Source organism: Kryptolebias marmoratus, linkage group LG13, assembly GCF_001649575.2.
Source record: "Kryptolebias marmoratus isolate JLee-2015 linkage group LG13, ASM164957v2, whole genome shotgun sequence".
Lineage (NCBI taxonomy): Eukaryota > Metazoa > Chordata > Actinopteri > Cyprinodontiformes > Rivulidae > Kryptolebias > Kryptolebias marmoratus.
The window spans coordinates 16,619,417-16,638,976 of NC_051442.1; the positions used below are offsets into that span (position 1 = coordinate 16,619,417).

The window sequence follows — 19,560 nt, forward strand, 5'->3', positions numbered from 1 at the left end:
GGGGGGGGGGGGGGGAATCAGACTGGGGAATCCACCTATCACATTATTGAAGCGGCTAATACAGAAGAGTGCTACAGCTGAAGAGGGCCCAAGGTCAGTGTCACTGCTAGTTTGTGATGACCAAAACCCACTTAGTCCCTGACACTGCTGTGATGAGAGACCACTAAAAAAGCCAAATACTAATAACCTTTTCTCAAACATCTCACAACAGCAGTAAAATACAAATTACATCTTTCTAGGATTTAGAGGAATGCCAATGAACTGCCTTGACTAAATACCAAAACCAAAAAAAAAAAACATTTTTAAATGTTTTAAAGCTATAATTATCCACAGTAAAATTCTAGGATGTGCAAATTGATCTCACACATTTGATTTTTTTTATTAAATAAAAAGAAGAATCTAATGAAAAAAGAAAATAATTTATAGAAGAAGGCAAAAAGTATTACAGAGAAGATGATAGACTCCATCACTCTGACTGGCCAGCGCCTTGCTATGGTTAAAATATGGGTTATAGTAAACTTTTGCAGCTTTTTGATCCCAGATACTGAACATCAATCATCATTATTCAATCAAAGCATTTCATACAAGAGATCATGTAAAGACACAAGTAGCAAAGCCTTGTCATTACAATATTGCAATATTTAAAAAAAACATGCATAGGCTACAATACACGTGTACTTTAGTTGGCTTTGCACAAGGGACACCTTTCCAAATGTACAATTTGAAATACGAAGACAATATTCTGCAACCAGTTGCCAACATAAAACATTTGTTTATCAAAGCATTTTCAGTGCTAGTTTGTAGCCAGCAACTTACTTAAAACTAGGTTTTTTTTTTGTTTTGTTTTGTTTTATTTTGACTGCCAAAGCATCGTCTCTAGCCCTGAAAACTGCACTACAGCAACTACAGAGTTGGTGCGTCAACTTTTTTTCTCAGCCCAAGCAAAGAACGGCTTACTTCACAGACTCAAAGAAGAGTCATGGACCCTAACCAGAGCAATTCAAGTGCCATGGCTGCCAAGTTTAAAAATATAGAGCCAGCGTTACTGTATTCAAAAGAGAACAATCAAAAAGCTGGGTTTTTAACATTGATGTGAAATGGAAGCACAAGTGGGAAAACATGAGCTCACTGTCACGCTTCTCTTTCAGGCTCGCCTGTAAACGCTGGCCAATGAAATGCATTCACATTCACTCATTCTTCCACCATTTTCAACAAAATGTTACAACAGTGTTTGCCAGTTTTCTCATTAGGACTGTCAGTCGTTACTAGCTGGTATTGAAAGATCCTGCTTGAAACAACTTGTACTAATCCAGTTGGCAGGGCACTCCATGAAAGAGAAGTTCATCGGTTAGTGGCCAGAACAGCTGTTAAGTATTTGCAAAAAATGTTCACAAACACTGAGTGGTGTTTAAACCTGCATCTTTAAGCTTGACTGATGCTATAAAGACATCAGAATGCAGGTTAAACCAGACACAGTCATCTGATCTTCAGTGTGGTCCACTACAAAAACTTTAAACAAACTTGAGAGTGGTGCAAACAACCTAATGGAGGAGACACTTAAAATACTGTGGTGGCTAACCAGCTGTGAAACATCAAACCAGTTCTTAGTTTGCTTTTTTTCGCCCAAAACGTCAAACTGACCAACACAACAGACCCAAAGCGACACCGAAACCACACCCCCTTTCACACAACATTTTCAGGATGGTTATGAGGCGCCTCCTTCCTGTGTTATGTATCGTATGAAGTGACCGAGGTGGAATGGAGGGTGGAAATCGATCCACAGCTGATATGCCCATGAGCCCGAAACAGAGGTAGTCACAGAGCCAAGTTGGCGGGTAAGTGTGAAGTAAGGGACAGCATGTGCAGTCCTTTGCTCTAAACGACAACGCTGATGTCACTCATCTGATTCTGCTGCGCAAGCTTTATATGTCTAAGCAGACAGTGACACACACTGAGCCCCCTCTGTTTGGCATGTGTGAATTACCAAGAAGGACCAGGACTGGCTTCACAAGAACGACCGTTAAGTCACAAGGAATGTGCGAAAAGAGCTCATAAAATAGATTTGATTGGGCGGGGGGAGTGGAAACAGTATCACTGATTTTAATAAGCTTTGTGTCATTTTAAAGTGTAGTTTGGGAAAATGCAAATATTGCCGCTCAGTCTTAAAGGATCAATATCATGGACATACTGTAAACAGTAAGGTTTTCTCTGCGAAGGTGGGAAAGCGGTGACATGGCGGCTGTTTTCCAAGACATGAAAACTTTCACCCAGGAGACAAAATGCAGGTATGATTTTGTTTTTGAACTGAAAAAGGAAATCTGTACCTGTCAGCTGCCATTGCATGTTAGTGCTGAATCACTACGAATGTCGGTTTTGATTCTTCTGTAAAGCTCATAACTGAAGTCAAACAAGAGTGGAATAACTCAGCTATGATGCATTTAATTAACTCTGCATTTAAGTACATATTAAACTTTTGTATGCACCGTTTTGTTTGCTTAGTACATGTGTGTACATGCAGAGAGCCTTTGATAAGAAGTCTTGAGAGGCATGGTGGAGGACCATGCCCTCCTCTCCTGTGCTCTCCTCTCTATCCTGGCTAGCAGGCTGTCCTCATTACTGTCAGTCAGCATCAGGTTTAGCAGTGCCAGGCTCCTGCACAGCCCTCTGTCCTTTCTGGCCTGCCAGCACTAGCCTGCCTGACTGCTGCCATTGGTAAGCATTGTAAGAGCCCCTCAATCCCCCAGAAAACCTAATTACTCTCCACCCGCAACCAAGGAGACCAGAGCAGAAAAGAGAGAGGCAGAGGAATCACACACACATACCCTCCATTTATAAGCGCTGTGGCAATTATTCAAACAAAAGAAATGTGTGTTCATATTATATCTGCGGCAAAAAAAAAATAATTACACTAGCATTCACTTTTATAAATCATTTATCTTTCCATTGAAGCATAAATATTGGCTGAGAGCATGAGAAAAGAACACAAGATACATTTAGGAAGTGTGAAATTTAAAAAAAAAAAAGAAGAAAAACATGCATGAATCAAACTGAGCATCACTTTGACTACCCGTTAACTGGGTCACTCAGTTGGTGATTGTGTCTGACCACCAAACAAACAGTCATTCATATGTCTCTGCTCTGGCCCCATTTTCATCTGGAGCAGTTCCACCGAGGCCGCCGAAAGCAAAGGAGCTGACGGGTCAGGGATTTAAACCCATCTCCGGCTCCGACACAGCAGCCATTTCCACATAGGGAGAAAAACTCCTCGTGTCATGCTCTGTCGAAGGGTGGGTTTGTTTATGTTGGCTGCACAACTTTTTATTTTTTATTTTTACTTTTTTTTAATTCCCCTTTTCCGAGGGGGTACGGTTGAGAGGAGTGACAGTGAAGAATTCCCATCAACTTGCTTGTCACTTTTCTGACATCTCTGTCAAAGTTTTCTTTGGTTACAATCAGACTGTCTCTTGGTCTCTCGCACTGTCTCGGCGCGGTGTCGGTGCATTTAGTGTCAATTGTAAAATCCATTTTTAAAAGCGCATTCATAGAGAAATACAGAAAATATTTCTTTAGCTGGACATCTTGGTTGCTCACCAAAATAAGACACATGCCTTGAAATGCAGTGTCAGGTTTGGATAATAGTCTGCACAACATAACATTCCCCCTCTTTCTTTCACTCTGTGAGCCATCTGCACACCAGAAATGCTTTGAAAAATGGAATGTTTAATAAAGAAAGAATCCTCTATCATAGTGGAAATATCAGGGAGGGCTTATTGTCATGAACTGTGATGCTCATCAAAGATAACGACGCAGCATTCTGATGCATTCCATTATAGACTTTTGTCCTTGAATATTCTTTCATACTCGTGCAGCTGTGCAGATCAGAGTTGGAACGGGAAGCTGGTGCTTTTAATAAACTCACAGGGACATTCAAAGGGGCTGGCAGCTACAGAGGTTTCATTTTCCCAGCAGTGAGCTGTGTCATTTAAAATAAGGATCATTTTGAGAAGGGGAATATCATAAAGCTAAATCTAGATCAAATAACTGAGCAAGGTGTAAGACTGGATTTACAAGGCCTTCTAATCCTGAAAGACTAAGAACAAAGTGCAGAGAGGGTAAAAAAAAAGAGGAAAAGGGGAAGATCAACGAGAGACACCAAGAGACAACTGAAAGAAGACAACACTTGTTTATAATGTGTATATAAAACATCTTCTGTCTCCAAGTAGGTTTATATTATGCGTACATAATGTCAAATGTGGGTTTGTCACACAATAAAAAGGCAATGGGGATGTAACTTTTTTTTTTTAAAGCCTGAACCTAAGATATCTAGAGACTCGGTGTACCTGGGATTTTTTTTTTCCTGCAGCCAAGTGCACACAGTCCTTGAGAGAAATGTGTGGTATGCAGACAAGTGGTGGAAGAGGTGGGTAGTGATCAATTTGCCATTCACAGAATGAGAGACAGAAGAGAGGAAAAAAAGAGGCAAAGGGAAAACGAGAATATGACATGGGAAGATGTGGGAGAGACAAAGCAGGAGGCGAGAAGAAAGAAAGGAGCTGCAGCTGCAGGAGACAGAGCAACACTAGGACATGCAATGGGAAGCTAGTGTCACAGCTGTGACAGGCGTACGAAATATTTGGGACAGCGCTTTGATGGTTTTTCTGGCTGATTGTCCAGAATTGCCTCACTGATGTACTAACACAGTTACTTCCTGCAGCTGAGTATGAGAAGTGTCATCGCAAACAAAATAAACAGATTCCTGGAAGTGTTGTCACAGCTGCTTCTATGCCGTAAACATCGCTTTACAGACCAACGGAGTCCTCTTTCTGCATCCCAAAGTCCGCGCAGTGGCTCATCGGGCCGACTCTTTACAAGGCAAATCCCTTTTCAAGGTGAAAGGAAAGGGTTACGCCCAACGCTCTGTAAATCGAAGCTGCTCCCTCCTTTCATTTCCATAACAAGCCATCAGAACGCATCTCCCACTGAAGTGGCCACAGTCCCACTGGCAATTAAAATCATGCTGGGACATGTTATGCTTCTGTGTGACTCCACTGTGAGAAACAAAAGCAGTGGCGGCAGCGGCAGCAGAGGTAATGACGCCGACAGTTGAGTGGTAAATCTCGAGCAATGTCGGCAGAAACCATCTTTGATTTCTCACAAAACTGCGAGCGGGCCTCGTTTACGTGTTTCAGTTCGCGTCCTAGTGGGGAAATATCAAACGAGGCGACACCAAGAAGCTGCATTATATCATCTGTCTTCTTTGGCACTTTTTGTACACAGACACAAAACTAAAAAGGTGGGTGGTTGTTCTGTATGTGTGTGTGTGTGTGTGTGCGTGCATGTGTGTGAGAGAGAGAGATTTTAATGGAAGTGCCAGTTTTACAACAGGCCAGAAATTAAGTTGTGAAAAATAAGATTTCTGAAAACACACCTGTAGGGCAGTCAGACGTCATCAGATCCTACAGAAGCCTTTGAATCTCTCCAGAATACTAACACGACACTTGCTGCGCTTTAAAGGGAAATTAGCTCCGTCTTACATCACATGGAAAATCTAAAACATTTAATAATGATAGAGCCTTTTGTTTAGTCTCAAGCATCAAGTCGGATAATTGGATGATACACATCGGGATCAGTCAGATTCATCTTAAAAAGTGACTGATCAATCACACCTTACAATTACTTCACAGCTATTAATCCAAGCAGCGTGTTGCATCTCATAAGAAAGTGAACCCTCTGTTTTTACACTTGCCAGGCACTTATCACATCTGCTAAGCAATTTCCAGGTGTGAACTTGGGATAGAACTTTGAACAATTCTATGGAAAGCAAAAAAAAAAAAATAATGTGCTGTTGAATAATTTTGTTTACCCCATCCGCGTTTGCTTCCATTTTTCAACATTAATCTTTGATAAAAATGTAACAATGCATTTGCTGCGGGGACTGGCATCCAATAAACACAGAGAACGCTTGGTGTGAAACTAAATGCTAAAATCTTGAAACCTTTACAGAGAAATCCTGGCATTCTAAAGCGACTTCCAGCTGCCGATCTCACAAAGCCCTGGCTATCCCCAGACAGGTTAGGAGGAGACGAGGCATAAATGAATGTGCATAAAGCACTTTGCATCACATCATGATTGTTTAATCCTTTCATTCTCACCTGTCAATCATCCTCAGATGCAAACTAATCCCTGAATATTTGTGGGCCAGCCCATATTGATACCTTTGACATGACTTGTAAGGCACAACCTCTATTTATAACACAAAATGTTCCTTTTAAGTCTTAAGATAAGCTGTAGTCGGAGGACATTATTCATTTGTAATGTGCGTGACGGTCTGCATTTCCTTAGCCTGTTTTCTTTGATTGACGGGAGCTGTGGTTATCTCCCCTTTGTGCCCTTTACCAATATTATGGCGCAGATGGTCACAAAAACACAAGATTTCTTGAATCATACATATACATGATCCTCAAAGGCAGGTTGAAAATATTAAGAAAAGGATGCTTTTTTTGACTTGTGTTGCAAAGAAATGTTCTGTATCCCATATAAAGAGTAAATATATTCACTCTTTACACATCAACCTACTATATTACTGTGGTGTTTCACTTTTCTTTAGACTTTTGAAGACATAAAAAATGATTTTGTCATTAATGTTACATCAGATGTAAATTAACTCGGAGGGTGTGCACATTTTATTATAACCTAACAACAGCTATCCAACATTTTTTGCCTCTTTATGACTCTCGGCGGTAGATCCATTCATGTCTGCTGCTACTGGTTGTTTTTCATTTTTCTGTGATCCTGTCATCCAAGAGCAAACACCCATACTTGTTTGCAGTGAAATGTCCTCCTTGTTCACCTTCACCTCCTGCCTGTTTTTAGCATTATGCTACGTGATGTTCATACTGTATAGTTTTACCATATTGCAGCAGTGAGCGGTGAGAGGTCACTGGCAGGGTTACGAGCGGAGCCATTGTTGCTCGTGAGAAAAATTAACGCTGGTTGGCCTCGTCACAGTTTGCTCCGTGAAGCCCGTGCCACCGAGGCACCTGCCAAGCCGTGCTTCTTTAAACAAAAAGGCGACCTATTCAACGACTGCATAAGCAGCCAAGCAGGCAGACAACTGAAGCAAAAAATAGGACAAAAGAAAAGCACCAGCTAAAGAGAGAGGACTTTAGAAAGAGGAACATCAGAATGGGACTTCTTTTAAAAGTCCTAAATTAACTGAATAAAGTACAAACCCCTGAAATGTTAATCTATCTGATTTAAACCCATTGATTTGAGAACCTCTGTAATCCACATTCATTCTGACAAACTTGACCTACAGTCTGTTTTCACATCATTGGTGGAAGGCTCACACAGTGTTGTTTTGGTGTCATTATTTTGCTCGGTTATGAAAAAATATGTTTAAAACTAATAATAAAAAAAAAAACTTAAAAATTGAATTTTCTTCTCGGCTCTTCTAAAAAGGCGGGATAAAACAGCTGAAAAAAGATAAGCAATAACCAGAAAAGCAAGCTGACTCACTCGTTCACTTAATAACTTGAGGCATCATCAAACATCCGAGTTGTTATATTCCACCTTCAACTTTTATGAGCACTGCTCAGAAGAGAAGGAATTAAGGTGATCGACTTGCCATGTAAGAAAAAGTGGAAAAACACTGGTAGTTTCTCAACCATACGCCGATATCCTTAAGTCACAGAGTGCTCTGGTTTCTGAAAGCCTGTGCTGCCAATTCCTTATTTGAAACCTGAACAAGTCTTTAACAATGCCTCTCTCTGTGATCCAAGGAAAAGGAGAAAATCTATTATCGATTTCCTGGTTTAGGTGGAAAAGGCCCTGATAGCGATGCTGAATAGCGCTACAGTGCACTACGCTATATCCTGCACATTAATAGCTGGAGGGTGGTGTGAGGGGGCACGTCAACAAAGCCTTTGCCTACTCCACCACACCATCTGCACATGCTGAATATTTAATTGTCAATAGAAACGCTCAAGACCAGCAATCAAGAAAAGAAAAGATAATACACATCGTGAAGGGCTTGTGCGACAGTTCCTGCATGATTGGTATATGGCTTATTTCTTAATTCACCCATTGTTTCAGGACTAATTGTGACAATTTCTGCGTGCAGGCGACACAATAAAGATATTTCTGAATCACTCATGTCATCCAGGCTCATTCAACTCCAAATGCAACAAAAGAACTCAGACTTACAATTCAGCCAGCAAGTGTAATTCATCACTGTCAGTTGGAGGTCACCATTCATTTCTTAAAAGAAAAAAATCATTCAGGCAAATATCTGCCTAATCACTTAAAAATAAAACTTGTTTTTTTTTTATATGAATGTGTACAATCAAAGACAATGACTCCTTCTTTTCATCTTAAAATGTGTTTTTCAACCAACAGCTAACATTGTCTGCAAATACACAAATTAAAATGTGAAAGAGATGCCAAAACAGGATGCTTTTACAACAGATACTGCAATTAAACAGGCTAAGTTTCAGTTGCATCCACTGCTAACGTGCCGTTGAAAATAAACAATGCAGGTAATTTCGCAAAAGTTGCTCCTGAAGAACCACGATAACAAGGAATGAAACAAGCGCACCTGAAGCACAAAAATGACATCAATACAAAACAGTGAGGCACTACAGAATCTACTGCAAATATTCAGAAGATCTCCTCGAAGTCAAATATTTCCATCTTTAACTTCTCTGCTAAAACAACGTGGGCAAGGTGAGATCAGTAAGTCCAGGCTGAATTTTTGCATCTCTTTGTAAAACGCTGGGTGAGCTCCCAAGATAAGCTCAACTAACAAACCTGAGACATAATTGTTTTCTAAGAGCATTGTTAGTGACCAATCTATTCTTACCTTGGGCTGGGAACGACGGGGAAAGGCAACCTTAGGATCAATCTGAAAAGGAGAAGAGAATAAGGCAATTGGTGTTGATGGAAACATTGAGGAAAAACACTGAACAGGCGTCCACAAAGAGACCAAGAGTGGAAGTGTTCACAAAGCCATGATCTGAGTTGGACGTGGACAGGAATTCATTTGAACTGATTGAACCAAATCATGCTGAAACGTTATTGGACCGCGTATATTACTTAGACCACTTCAAGTACAAGGAATAGTCGATGTAACTTCTAAGTAACTAAAGGCTACCCTCGGATTGGATTAGGTAAAACATTAAGAGAACAACACTGAAAAAGGCTGGTCTGCTTAGAGGAGTTAGAATAATGAAGCCCCAAATCTGAAATAAAACAAGAGCTCGCTGCCAATCTTTACCCTGCTGAAGATCGGAGTGAACAAAAGCTGCTAGCTATCGACTTAAATATAGTAATTTTGGGGCAAGTCAAACTAAATCGGAACATTTTGGTTTTTAATAAGAAGCCCCGTGTTGAGAGAAAGAAAACCACTTTGTCTCAACATAATGGGCTAATCCCATCAATCAAACACTGGTGGTAGCGTCATGATTTGGTCTTGTTCAATCATCACTGATAGAACAATACTTTTAAAATATTCCAATAAATTATTTAAAAATGGACTAATGTCCCTATGTCAGGACATCTATAGGTGAAATGGATCTCAAACAAAGGTTGTGCAGCAAGACAACACAGCTCATTTACCAAAGAACTGTGCTAAAAAAAGACGGGATCATTTGGCCGTGTCTTGACCTTATTACCAGGACTGGTTTTTGGAAAAGGACTTGAAGTAAACATTTCATGAGAAGTAAAAAGGTAAAGGAACCCTTCACATCTTTCAAAATGGTGTTTCGTGGAATATTTAATATCCTACCTGTCATAGAAAGCTCTGTGAACAGAAAAAGAGTTTAAGCTAACGGCTTACCCAAGCAGGGCCGAGACCAAAGCGAACTTTAAACAACTCCAACTCCAACTCAAAAAAAACATCATAGCAGTTCATGCAAACGCTGATTTAGAAACCTTTACATTGCTGTCAGTTTTGCATTAATCTGATCTTCTGGTAGAAATGCTGTGATACTCCTGCTGGAAGTGCTCCAGGCTGCACCGGAAGTGCCGGGTACTTCTGCTGCTATTAGAGCTCGCAAATAATGACAGTTCTATTGAAACAACAGTGCAACGCAAAATTGATGAACATGTCAAGGTTTATAAAGTAGCAATTTGTATGAATTGCCGTAACATTTTCAGGATTCAAGTGGTTTTATTTTGGCAGCAATCCACTTTGGTCTTGGCCCCACTGAGCACTACTTGTTAGCTTTTGAATCCAGTCAGAATTAAAGTCTATTTCTCCAAACTGGGGTTGTTCACAGAGCAACAGGTAAGACATTAATTGATCAGAAGCTTTTAATGGAACCCCACTTCAAAAGATCTCAATTTTGGCTTTATGTCGTACAAAGAAGTCAGACAATCTGGTGTACATTCTTCTAATTTCTTAATAAATTAATTGTCCTTTTTTAGACTTGTGTGAAAATCTACTTATAGCTAGAATCTTAAAACCTCAGAAATAAAAAAAAATGCAAACAGAAGTTCTTACAGGCTTTAAAAAATGTTAGAACACCACAGTCCATATGCAATTTCGTGTTTTAAATATTTATATTTAACTCACCATAATGCTAAATTACTGAAGCTACGCTATCAGCAGGTAATACAGTCTTTGAAATTTGAGAGCCATGTCAAAAACTAGCACTGCATTTCGGGTCGCCTGAATTATTGCAATTACATTTTGAGTGCACATGAATGAGCCAACTAAGCTGTAATAAGAACACCGGGAGGAGACATTTTTCTTTTGCCTTTGTCCAATTTGACATAGTGTGTTTCCCTAATTTCCCACAATCTGGTAAGGGTTATGGTTAATTTTCTCAAACAACAGGTTGGGGGCAGGTTTCTGGGTAGCTTGATATCCCACACAGCCGTGCTGCAGTCAAACATTTCAACAAAACAAATGGCTAACAGCACTTAAATGTTGTAGGATATAATTCTATTAAATCCACTCTTAGCCTCATTTGTAACCTTAAAAAGCACCATGTTGTAACAGACGTTAGCGCAGGTACATTCATTCCTACAACAAAACAGCCTATTATTTAAACTCACTGTTGACCTACTACCTAACACGGCTCCTTATAAATTATCCAGATTTGCCCAGAACTAGTCCGATTTCAGGGGAGGATTGTCACACATTGAGCCTAAGTATCCAAAGAGAAATGGCCAATATCAGTGACCTCATTACTTTTTCTTGTAAATTACCAAAAACTGAAGAAGCTCACATTCGTCGCACTAAAACGTGCCCTTTATGAGATCACATTTACATCAGTGCAACGTACAGAGTGCGCCCCGAGACGAAAATGTTCACACAAAATTATCTCATGGTCAAGAAACCTTACATATTTAAATCAACCCCCCCCCACACACACACACACACACACACACACACTGGTGAGAGGAGGAAAATAGCGAGGAAGCCAGCCACGCCAGTGTTCTGCTGGCCATGGTCACGCAAGACACTTGCTTTTATTTTAGGCAGGAATCGCTGATTGAATATGACAGGAAGAAAATGAGAGTCTGAGGCCAGTGACGCCTCCAGATATTGCCAAATAACCGGGAGGATGCGTAAGATCAGCCTGTTTCTCCATCTTGTGCTTGTTATCTCATTAGCTTCATTTTCCTCATTAATTTTACTGGTATGAAGGTATGTGGTGGTGGTGTGTGTATGTGGGGGGGGACAGTTCTCATCAACCTTGCACTTACAGTGAAAGGCAGTGAACTGACTCAAACAGCAATGTCACCCTAAATTGTCCTTGCCTGAATACAAATGAATCCGAGGACGGACAACAGGCTCTTCGTTAAAGCAAGTTCTTCCGATTTTATACCGTGAAATGCGTATAATTATTGGATAAATTCTCAGCTTTTGTGAGACTTTCTCCTTTACCGCAGATGGATTTATTTAAGAAAATGATAATGTACCCTGCTGGGGAAAACAATTGGAAGAAAAGACACCATCTGCACGGATCAATTAAGCCATTGAGACTGACTGCATTTTAATTTGTTTGAAGGGAATCCATGATGTGCAATGTCACTGTCATCTTTTCTGCCAGTCTCACTTATTATCGTTATCGTTCTAAATCAGGTCAGAATGAGAAATGAATTCAATAACACCTGGGCACGGTAACCCCGCTTGTAATAAATTTCATTTAAAGATTTGTTTTAGCACTTAGCCCCAGGCATAACCAATTCAAACTCAATTATTTTGTGCACACTGAGCAAAGACAACACATTATGCTCTGAATACCAAAGTCCCATAGTTGGTAATGTGTCTTAATTTTGTAAGCTTATGTTTCATACAAAAAAAAAAAAGAACATAAAATCTTATTTTATCACACAGCATAGACTAATTGTTTTCCGTCTTGCTGAGAATTTCTTTTCACTGCGAAGATTTTTTGCTTTCTACGAAGGAACACTTAAACACAGCGGCAATTAATGTCAGTTTTCTGTCAGTTCCACGTATTAAAATGATTAAAAACAAAACAAGGGCATCCATAGAATTACATTAAAATGCTACAGCAAATTGTTTAACTAACACTCAGACCAATGCGGCTGAATTTGGGCGCTCGATGAACAGTCCTTCGAGTAGTTCTTCTAGGTAGCAAATGATGACCTCCTTTGAGAAATTAGAAAACAGGAGATGTGTAGAAGTTTCTTTCTTTACATAATAAGTTCATATGATCCTTACATAAGGTATGAGTGGCCAGTACAACATGCATCCAGTATCTGTGCTGGAAATGAGCAGGATAAGCTTACCACCAAACCTGAATTTTTTTGTTTTGTTTTTTTTGGTAGTGTCAGTTTCATCTGATACTTCCTTCCTGAATCTTTGTTCTTATGTAACCTGCTCACCATAGGGTTTAGGAACAGCCAAATGGACCTGAAGCGCATTTGTATACTTGCAAATGTTAGTGCACTCAAGCCAGAACGGAGTGTTGAGATCTTTCTTGAACTAATTTGAATCCTAAAACAACTGCCCGTGATTTATCTCACTTTTTTTTTTTTTTGTTTAAATCAAAAGGTGGGCAATCATGTCTTTTTGTCCCCCTGTTGGCAAAATATCCTATAAACCGCTGGATACATTTAATTAAATTTGCAGAAAGTAGTCACTGGACGTGCGTCTGTAACTGAGTCGACCTGATTCAAGATGGCTGCCGTAACCAACTGACTTTAAAAGCACAAACAATGTCCACAACTCAGTCAGTTCTACAGAGATAGAGCTAAGAGTTGGTGTGGTAGTAGCTGAGACTGACCCCCAAATATATATTCTGAGTGATAACAGATTGGTCAAGCTCTTTATTTAAAATTTTGCCATTAACTATTCGGAGTCAACTCTGTCTTTCTGTTAGCAAAATATCTCATGAACCAGTGAACGGATTTTAATGAAACTTTCCAAAAGTAATCATTGGATGTGCACCTGCAACTGATTACATTTTGGAGTCAACCTGATTCAAGATGGCTGCCACAGCCCATTTAACTTAGCAAACACAAAGTGGCTAATAACGACATTGAGGTCAAACATGATGTGGTCGTGGATGAGACTCATTCGGAGCATGACATCTTGTGTAAAAATGAAACCGTGTTTTCAAGGTTTCACCAAAACAACGACCCATTTCTCATCACAACCGGACCCCTTTTATTCTTTCTTTAAATGTATTTTGAGAAAACATTTTAAATTAATGTAGTTTCAAGGAAACATACAACAACCGTTTTATGTGAGTGGCAAGGGTGTGAGAACCTTTAGGGTTAGTTTGTAATTTCAAGGTGAATAACAGGCGTCTAACAATGTCTGAAAAGTGGTTTGTTGGAAATTAAGCACAAAACAAGCAAAGAAGTTCAGAGTGAAAAGAATCTGCCCCCAAAAAAGGTTGGTCATGCTTGTCAGGTGGGTAAAACTTACAAATCAGTTCTAAGAGCATCTGGACTCCACCAGGTGGACTGTACAGTAATGGAGTGGCCCACTAAGAGACGGTTCAAGGTAACCTCAGCAACTACAGGTCTCACTTCGCATTCCTCGTTCATTTATCTTCTAAAATCAGGAGAATGTGACATCAGCAGTGCTGCACGTCGGAAAGGCGCTCCCCTCCAAAAAAGGAACATTGTATTCTGCTAAAGATTGCTTGGACAGGTCACAATAAAACACCTGGAACATATTAAACGTCATGACCTAAAGACGCGTAAGTCTAGTGAAGAAAGCTGCACCCCAAATTTATTTGCAGCTTTATGGTCTTCAAATAACGGCAGTAAAAATGTTTTATTAACCCTACTCTACTGGAGTTTCTTTACCGGTAAAAAGAAAGAAAGAAAAAAAAAAAAAACATCACAAGCAGAAATCAGACTTGAAGCCAAATGAACTATTTCCTCTGACCAGAATGGGCCAAAACTGTGTAGCGCTGAAAGATACGTCCATAAAATCACACTGTAATAGAAAGAAATGACTGTAACTGAAGGTGCAGTGGGTACAAATTTAAACAATAACATCAATGTGTTTACCTATTTTTTTTTTTTCTCAATAATGAACAGCAAAATGACAATTTTAACCTCGAGCCAGACCTAATATACATACATAATAAATGCCACGCTTTCCTGTGAGAAAATATTCTATCTGGTGCATAGATTAGGGTATTATTATTACCAGCAGCTGTTATCTACAGCTGTCTATACAATGTATGAGGTCCTTTTTGCCATTGATTCAATTACTTCAGCAATCTCATGGTAGCAGAACCTGTTATGTACAATTGACTGGCAACCACTAATGTGATGTCATTTTCAAAGAGCCCTGCAATTACAGTATGTGTGCCTTTTGCAATGTGAGTGCCTCAGATAAATCTTAACTATCTAACCAGTCTACACGGTCCAGTTCCTGTGGAGCACATGAGCACGATTACTGACATGGTAATGATGTGCTGCTGCGGAGGTACCTCGTGAAGCTGTAGCCTAAAGCACAACTGGCCTTTCCAGTCCAACTCTTTTATGCGTTTGCTCAAACTCTATCCCGTTCGGTACCTCACATCAACACAGGGCTTTCTTCAAATTAAGTCGGGATACAGCTTTGTTATATGATCTCTCAAAGAGCAAAAAGTGGATTTCCTTAAGACATTATACAACCTGATATGTCAACATAATAAATGAGAACAGACCGAAAGGAATCCCCCGCCAACCTCACCATCTTTTTTATCTTCCTCTGCCTTTTACTGGAGGGTCTCCAAGGGCTGCTTTAGCATGCAACTGTGGGAGATCAGGGCAGAGAACTAGCATATATCTTAAGTTCACATCTTACAAAAGAATTTCATATATTAATGCAGCTCCTGGGTAAACTCCTTCCCTCTCTCTTAAGACATATCTGCGCTGCCGCGATGATGTGGTGTTTAAGCTAAAAGGAAAAGGCCTTATCAAAGCGTGCAGCTTCTCCCCCCGTAAACGTGCAAGCAGGTCCACAGGTGCGCACGTGCGATAGCAACAGAACAGACGAGAAATTAAAACGTAAACGCGTTCTATCTGCGCTGTCAATCTTCACTGATTTTTTTTTTCTTCTCTTTTTTTTTTTTGCGGCGAACTTAACGTTTGTTATGATACTCAAATTTGCAGTGCAAGTTTTACCGACACCGTGCTCAAACAGACAAATTGCCCCCCTTGTCTGTTCCACAAAACATGCAATATAGCACGAGGTATAACATTCCTGCCATGACGAACATCCGGCGATGTGCATGTGACAAGCGACAGAAACAGCGTGTGCTAATACTGCCTTCACCCTTAATTAACTGCAGAAGATGGAGCACCTATACTTAAACACGAGCAAGTCAGTTTAGCTCACTAATTTGACTTTATGTCCAAATCCTATCGAGCTGCTGCTCATCCATGCCTCCCGTCCTGATTTTCTCTCAGGCCGTTCCCTGACTCAGCCTGAAACATCAGGACTGCCGGCACACGCTGACCTGGGGTCGATTAATGCCGGAGTCACCCTGGACCGCAGAGCTGTGTTTTCCTTGCATGAAAACCTAAATGCTGCTAGGCTCTACATGTTACAATGAATGAGACTGAAGCAAAATAAAATTAAAAGACCTATCATTTCTTGAAGAAATGCATGCCGCCTGCCTCCTTTGATTGTTTGAATTTTAGACTAAGAATACCTCATGTTGAGACATACCGGACTTGTAGCCAGTTTAGTCAAACCTCAGACTTCATGCAACGTTCCTAGATGGCACATTCAGAGTATGTGTTGTGAATGACTCTCAGCTACAACAAAATCAGATTTTAGCTCAATATCTGCAAAACTGACTGAGTTACACTCATTTTTGTGTTGGCTAATGTTGATTAGCTCTGGTAGTCTACTTCAATTGGGTTAACTCTAAAAGTTAATCAGTAGCAGATGTACATCTAATAATTATTTCCTGAAAGTTTCATTCAAGTCCACTAGTTGGTTCAAGACATATTTTGCTAACAGACAAACAAAGTTGACTCCAACAGTTAACGCTAAAGTTTGAAGCTAACAACTTGGACAATAAGTAGCACTTGGTGTATGTGTTGTGAATTACTCTCAGCAACCACCACACCAAATATTAGAACAGAACCTATAAAATTCACTGAAATAGAGCCATTTTTATGTTTTTAAGGTTAGTTGGCTGTGGTAGCCATCTTGAATTGGGTTGGCTCCAAATGTTAATCAGTTGTAGAGGTACATCTAATAATGATTTCCTGAAAGTTTAATGAAAATCCATCCAGCAGTTCATAAAATATTTAGCTAACAGACAAGAGTTGAGTCCTGTGTCATCTGTTAGTGCTCAAAATATGTGTTGGGTATCAGTCTCAGCTACTACCACACCAAAGTCTAGATCAAGATCTGTAAAATATTCTGAGTTATTGCAATTTCTGTGTTAAACTGGGTCAGTTGGCAGCAGCAGCCATCTTGAATCAGGTTAACTCCAAAAGAGTATCAGCTGTATCATTATCGTCTGCCTGGGCCTTTCAGTGGCGCTTCATAACAAAGCCATTTGAAGTGAGATGAATGGTTTTACAAGTTCAGTTTTGCATTTGTATGGGGCGTTTGTCGATTCATCCAGCCCAGATATACATATATATATATATATATATATATATATATATTATTTTTTTTTTGGGGGGGGGGGGTGTTTTCTGAACTATTAAAACTGCTTTGCATAACACACGCTCGCACACACACATACACAAAGAGAACTTGTATACCAACCAGCAATCCATCTACCGCCTTGTAAATGTTTCAGCTGTCACTTGTAGAATGCAAAATCATGTACTATGATCTCCCTTGCTCACACCGAGCCTGCCTCGAAACATCTTCAGGAACAGATGCTTACGAGATGCGTTTTTCCTCAACTCAACGAAACATCATGAAAAATGGTAAATATGTTCTGAATTACCAGCATGTGTGTTCGGAAGCCCTCGGGGCGTGCATGCCCATATGTCTCCTTCCCATTCATCCTTCTCTGAGTGTTTTCATAACCGGACAAAAAGCGGAGCGTGCAATATTCCAAATAGATAAATAAATAAATAAATAAATAAAACGGAATCTCATTGATGCCGTGCCCATCTTTTATCTCTGGCTATCCTGACGGTAAGCTGAAAAGAACACGAAGTCTTTTAACTTTGACGGATTCAATCTAATATGATTAACTTATGATCCTGATTGATAAGGCGAATGAGAAATCAAAGCGGGATGTGGCGCTTTTAGATTTGCTTTTCAGCGATCCCTGAAAGGGATATTTCTCACCATGTCGAAGTGGGGTTCTGCGGAAGGGTTCTGAGCAGTGAATATCTTACCTGTCGTTTGCGGCACGCAGAATTTTTGTAGTTAATTTTCGGGAGCAGAAATAGCAGCAGAGAGGTGCAGCCTGGGGTCGGTTCTAGCGGGAATTCCACAACATTTCAGTCAAGATAATTGTGTCATGCAAAAGCGAAGGATTTAAATATTATTATTATCTGCATCAACTGCTATAACATTTTAAAGATTGTACTGGTTGTTAAGAAGGCAACGGTGGATCTCAAGCCATTATTAGCTAATCAATATATTAGCTATCATCATATGAATATATTATATATTAAAAACATTAGCTGTCATCTTAGAACAACTCCAGTTTTTGACATGTCATAGCAGTTCATGCAAACATTTTTTACACTTTTATATTCTGGTCAATTTTGTGTTACAAGTTTATTTTGGAGGAAATATTCTGAAACTCCTGATGGATTTGACCGAATCCTACTAATATTTGTGCTCACAAATAATCCCATAGTTTTATGGAATTAACGTGTAATGGAAAACTGATGGTGGTGTAAAAGTCTATAAAAGTGTTTAGATTGGAGCAGTTTTCAGCTGGCAGGTCTTGGTTGGTAGCTGTTGGCAGTCAGTTCTGTCGGCTGTAAACTGCGTTACTCCCAACAGTGGCTGGTAAGGGCTTTTGGCACAGATTATCCCTTTAAAAAGGTACTCATTGCAATGCCATGAAAGCCAGTAAAACAATTAATAAACCACTCTTTTTTTCTGGTATTAGTAGTTAATGTGAAATTTAAAAAAATTTTAAAAAGTAAAATTTGTGAACAGTGGCCAACTACCACGTGCGTTTGTTTACCTACGAAAAAAAGCCAAAGTGACTGAAAATAAGTCAACAAGTCAGCAACCTACACAAAAGAGTCGTTTGGAGTGAAGATGTCCGACAATTCTGCTATTCTGATATGTATTTACACAGATCTGTTAAATAAAGTATGCAGCTAAAAGTGCTTTGTTTACATTGATTGCATACCCGCATTACAGAATTGTTTATACGTGGAGAACTCCTGGAGTAAACTCTTTCAAACTGCACCATTTGCTATAGTTTGAGATGACCTTCTATACGTTGGAATCCATAGTTTGCAATGGGTGCCTTCAAAAACTCCAGTGCCGATCACTTACTGTCAACCATCATGGAGATTTTGTTACACAACATTCGGCAACAATTAGTCTTTCGGTGGCTATTTAGAACCGTCTTTTGCCAGGCTGTTGTTAATTTCCGCCCCTCTTTACCTCCTGTGTGACTGAGCCACGTCAGCGTCGGAGGTGCCCTTTATTGCGCGACAGATTTCGACTCTTAAAGGTCTTTTCTTGAGTTTAAGGCGAAGGATTGTTGCTGGCCAGTTTAAAAGCATCCACTTTCTTTTTTTTTTTCCTCTCTCTCTCTCTCTCTCTCTCTCTCTCTCTCGGCACTGACAGATGTGTGCTCTGGGTCTCTGTCCTGCTGAGAAACCCCAAAACTAGTTTTCCAGCACTAATTTAACCCTGAAACACCTTGGTAATCCTTTGATTTCACCACTCCTTTAAGACATTCGCTCACGTCAGGGGCAGAGGCAGAGCGGAACCCTTCGCCGTGTTTTACCACATAAAGAGGGCTCTTTCTCCTTACTGGTTTCATTTTCTCCCTTCTATGCAAACTGATGCAACGCATTCAGAGAGCCCGACTTTGGTCTCCTCCGTTCATGAAACATTATCAGAGACAGAGTAACCGATCTGCGGAAGTCTTTTGCTGAAAATCGTTTTTCCTTTTTTTTCCT

At 40.0% G+C, this 19,560-nt stretch overlaps 1 protein-coding gene across 10 annotated transcripts in view; it reads right to left on the minus strand.

Annotated features, from left to right (window-relative positions):
• The window catches only part of msi2b (musashi RNA-binding protein 2b), a 280,631-nt gene that overhangs the window by 254,774 nt on the left and 6,297 nt on the right, over positions 1-19,560 (minus strand). For all 10 annotated transcript variants that reach the window (XM_037978969.1, XM_037978968.1, XM_037978967.1 and 7 more), the window contains exon 5: positions 8,861-8,902. In XM_037978969.1, the coding sequence (XP_037834897.1) occupies positions 8,861-8,902 (42 nt within the window). The remainder of the gene's footprint in view (positions 1-8,860; positions 8,903-19,560) is intronic.